Here is a 4,971-nt window from a genome sequence, read left to right on the forward strand (position 1 = left end):
AAGTAGGCACCCAAACTGAGGCCCCAACTGAACTGAACTTTATATAAAGTGTCCCCTCTGACTGGCTTGATTCCTACCTACAGAGGAGTATGGGGGTGAAACTCAAACTTGGTTTGTTTAAAGTGTCCACCTATATTTGGTAGAAATATTAGTGAGGACACACAGATGCAAAAGAGTACTTTATGTGGTAGTGGGTGAACCACACGCATTGCACATCGAGAAGATGCTTCCCGTTTGATTCACAGGCAGAGGAAGGACTAAACCTCACTGGGCTGCCTTGAATAGTAGATGCAATGAAGATCTCCCTTTCAAATTCACTTGAATAAAAAAATTCAAAGAATGAAAACTGAAACACGGGAAGCTGTGTGGTCAGAAGTGCATGGATTACTCAGTATCAGGGTAGCTTCTGTATAAATATTGCCACATATTTCTTGTGTGTTACTGAGTGATGCCAAATATTACTTTGAGGTCAGCATAAATTAACCACATTGATGGTTTTGTAAGCCATGTAGTGTCAGTATGCTGTATATAGATTGAGTGGAATATCAAACAAATTAGTTTTTATCTATGCAAAATGTACCTTATTATGGCATATGTAGAGACTTACGTTTTAACTATCTGCCGATAGTTTTCTATATTAATTGTATTGCCTAAATGTGCATCATAGGTTTATGATTCAAGTATTTCTGTATCAAATTATTATTTATGAGGTTATTACATGCATTTCAGTGAATTGAATTTACTTGTAGGTCCAGGAAATAACTCTTTGGTAGCCGTCTGATTTGGTGGCTTTTTGAGAAACATGTGGGATGTGGGAGGAGGTGTTTGTTGTATGAACCATATTTCAGGGAAACCAACACATTTTTACTATCTATACTTAGACATAGAGGTATTAGCTGTGTAAAAGTGGTCATCTGCTGCCAAACAGCAGGTGTTAAAGTTTTAGTGTTAAATGTTGTAGTCACACAGTTGTGTGCTGTGCTGTTCACTCATTCATGTGAATCAAATTAGTATTTAGTGTAATGACTTTTTCCCCTTCAGTGAAGATTTCGCTAATAATCAAGCGAGTGGTTGTCCTCTACAAAGGACAACTAGAAACTATTTATTAAAAAGGCCACATGTAACAAACAAGCAAGCGTCCAAATTTTATAATATATATTGTGTATTTCTATATTGGATATGGCCATTTTGACCAGACTACTGCACATTTTAATGTAATGTGCTTGTGTTATATGATATTATGCCATTTCTGTCATGCAGTTATAGCAAGATTCAAGTATTTAAATATAAATCCTTGATTTATTTGATTTATGGTACTAAATTATTGTAGTGACTTCTATATGTAAGAGCCTGCATGCACTCTGTGTTAACTATGAGTAAAATTAAATTATCCAGTAAAAAACACGCCACATCTCTATGATGAGGATAAAAATCTTTATTACTTGCTTCTACAGGGAGGACACTGCATTGACCAAAGAAAAAGCATTTTAATTAAAACGAAAATAATTACCTTCACATCTGATGAATATGAATATATCATTATGATCATAGATCACCTGATATGTAAAAGCTGTGCGACTTCACGTGACATTCTTATAACGGTTATATGTTTTTCCATTATTATGGTACAGTTTTCTCATAATTATGAAAATTGATTTTGTTCATATGAGGTATGAAGAAACATTTTAAAGAGTTGAGGTGAAGTTTGGACAAAATATTTTGTACATAAATTGCTTAAAATAGCTTATGTTGTGCAAAAGAAATATTTAGAAAAGTGCAGGCCGTTATATAAAAATAACATTGCATATATTGTGCAAGAGCAAAACCTTTTTAAAGTGCAGCCAATATCTGCTAGATAACTTAATGTATAAGAGAAGGGGAAAAAAACATCTTGCTGGCTCTAGCACTTACGTGACATCTTTGGGAGAATCGTGTCACTTTTAATCAAAATGTTGCACCCATCTCAATTATCTCTTTGCTTTTTGGCTTTGTGATCACAGCTGGCTGAGCGACTGGGAGCCTGTTTCTCGAGTTTTCTTCTCTGTACTTTCAGCAGCGTCTGCATAGGACAGATGAAGAGCTTTCCTGCAGATGTTCTTGAAGGTAGAGCTGGAGAAGTAGTAGACCACAGGATCCAATGCGGTGTTGAGATAGGTCAGGCTAATGGTGATGTAAAATGCGACGGTCAGGTCATCCAGGGCCGGGCAGATTTGAGTTTTTTGGAGGGTGCGAAGCTGGAGGGTCTTGATCCATATCAGCAGCAGCATAATGTTGCTCGGGAGGAAGCAAATAATGAAGACCACCGCCACCACTATAATGAAGCACAGAGCCTTCTTAATCTTAGCATGCTGGGCCAACTGTCTCCCTCTCAGGTGGCAAATAATGTTCACTGTGCAGTAGAGAATCACAAGCAGAGGCATCAAGAAGGAAAAGAGAAACACAAACTTATGCCAGGTCACATTATTTTCAGTCTCAACCATGAAGCTCTCACAGTAGGTTGTATTGATGTGTTTCAAAGTGAAGACTTGAGCTGTCATTGAGATGGTGATCAACCAGAGTGCGAGTGCTCCGCACATGGCTTTAGAGACACTCAGAGAGTTGATGGGATGATGGGGATGCACAACACGCATGTACCTATCCACAGCGATAGCCATCAAGAAGAGTGTGCTTCCGCTGCGGTTCATTGCCAACATGAAGAGGCAGATGTTGCAGATAGTGCCACCAAACATCCAGTGGATCTCAGAGATGTAGTAGCTGGCACGGAAAGGCAAGGCAATGTTGAGCAGGAAATCAGCCATCGCCAGGTTGAAGAGCAACACCGTGCTGCTCTTCCAGGGCTTCAGGTGGAAGCAGAAGACCCAGAGAGCCAAACCATTTCCAAGGAGTCCCAAAATAAACTGTATTACCAACAGTGGAGGGAGCACATTGGTCAGCACAGTCCCAGTGAAATTGCATTTCATGTTGAGTTACGTGCTGTCTTGCCGGCTGCAGATAGAAACAACCCCAGGAGGACTGTCTGCGTTCTTTAAAGGGAAACGTCTAAACAAAAAAGTGTTTGTGGTTTTGGCATTGACAGGAAGCCAGAGGGTTCTGCTTTTCACATGAACACACAAACTTAGATATCTCTATTACCCAAGCTTTCTAGATTTCTCTAGAAAGCTATAACAATTAATCAGAGGGGACAACAGCTAATGAACATGATCTGTTCACAATACCCATGCATGTGGAACCTCATTCACCGTTATACATATAACAACCACTAATAATTTCATTATATTATTGCATTAATATTCAGTTAAAAACAATCCACTCAAATAACGTATGTAATTATCCAAGTGGGGGACCTTGCCTGGAAGTCAACCTGGTTGCATGAAGAAAGCTTCCTCATTTCAAGAAACAGAATTTACCTCTAAACAGGGCCTGTTTTACAGAACTAACACCCCTGTTACTGCATATTTAATTGAATGTACTTTTGTTTCACTTATAGCCATTTGTAACTCTTCTGAGAAACTCTTATTCTTGGCTGCATGTGTTAAATTATGAACTGGAAAGTGTGAAGACTTTTAGCCTCTTCACTTTTCCTACATTTTGCTGTTATAGAATCATTTGAAATGCATACATTTATTTTGTGCATTTATTTATATTGAGGTCTGTTTTAGTCAACAAAGAAAGGTCTTTGTCAGAAACCCCACCAGCCATTCAAACAGTGAGAAACGTGAGAAATGTCTGCAGCTGCACTAAGCCACAGAACACCACAATGATGTTTCATGCCACTTTTAGGATGTGAGAAAAGGATTCTGTGGCCAGACAAGTTGAACTCATTGTTGCACACCAAGAGCTTCAAATGTAAAAACAAACAAAAAAAAAAACCAGACACCACTCCTCATGTGTACTTACAGTGAAGCATGGCAGGGGTGATGGTGAGCATCATGCTGTGATGATGCATTGCAGGGAAAAAAGGTAGGGAGAATGTTCAGGATTGAGAAAGCAATAAAGCAAGCCATTGGGGGCTGGACAAAAACCTGACCTACACTATGCATGACTTCAGGCCGGGGTGAAGGTCACAGCACAGCAATGTTAAACACAAAAGCAAAGCTTTTGGGACACGTCTCTTAATGTCACTGATTGACTCCGCCAGAGTCAAAAATCATACCCTGGCTGACAATCTGTGGAGAGACCTTAGGGTCCCAGTTCACCAATGTGCTCCATCTAGCCTACAAGGAACTTAATAAAGGGATTAAATCAATTAAATGTCTCTGTTTTTTGTGTTGTTTTTTTAAATCAAGTGTGTGTTTATTGATTTGATGCTGTGGTTATTATTTACAATTAAAAGTCTACAATCCACCCAGAACCAAATAAAGTGAAGGAATCTGAGAAATATGACATCATTTGTACAGATAGGTTTTGTATTGTAATGGCCAATAGCTGTCCACTGTAAATGTAGCCCACTTCCTGACTTCAGAATTGACACGCACATTGCACATTTATTCAGCAAAGCAAAATGGCAATTCAGTCTGAATATAAGGCTAGGCTATGTTCACACAAAGACATTCAAATTCTGCACAAACTAATCTCTCAGATAGCAAAAGCACACGTGCTTCAGATGTGTGGTTAGCCTTATGTGAGAGGCATGAGTATTTCACTGAATTACGTCATTCACAGCCTCCCAAAGAGGAAGATCAGAGTGTGTGTGTGTGTCAGCTTTAGTGAAAGGCTATAGATGCTACATTTATGAATGTGTTGTGTACACATGTTCCTGTTGGTGCATGAATGTCTGTGTATGTATTTGAATGAGTTTCTGTGAAAGTGTGTATGTGTGGATGTTGGGAAAGATGCACATTTATGTATATGAAGTTTATAATTGTTGTTTGTTCCGGTCGTGGGTGAAGATGAGGACAGGTAGATGAGGGGGATGAGAAGGATGGTTTAGGATAGGAGTTTTCAAAGTGTGAGGCGGGCCTCCCCAGGGGG

The 4,971-nt window shown here is 39.2% G+C and overlaps 1 protein-coding gene across 1 annotated transcript; it reads right to left on the minus strand.

The window, feature by feature from the left end:
* Positions 1–1,517: 1,517 nt before the first annotated feature.
* LOC123959689 (hydroxycarboxylic acid receptor 2-like) lies at positions 1,518–2,960 on the minus strand. The gene has a single exon (XM_046033895.1). The coding sequence runs from the start codon at positions 2,958–2,960 to the stop codon at positions 1,995–1,997; it is 966 nt and encodes a 321-aa protein (XP_045889851.1). The 3' UTR covers positions 1,518–1,994.
* Between the last annotated feature and the right edge of the window lie 2,011 nt (positions 2,961–4,971).

This window comes from Micropterus dolomieu, linkage group LG21 (genome assembly GCF_021292245.1).
Source record: "Micropterus dolomieu isolate WLL.071019.BEF.003 ecotype Adirondacks linkage group LG21, ASM2129224v1, whole genome shotgun sequence".
Lineage (NCBI taxonomy): Eukaryota > Metazoa > Chordata > Actinopteri > Centrarchiformes > Centrarchidae > Micropterus > Micropterus dolomieu.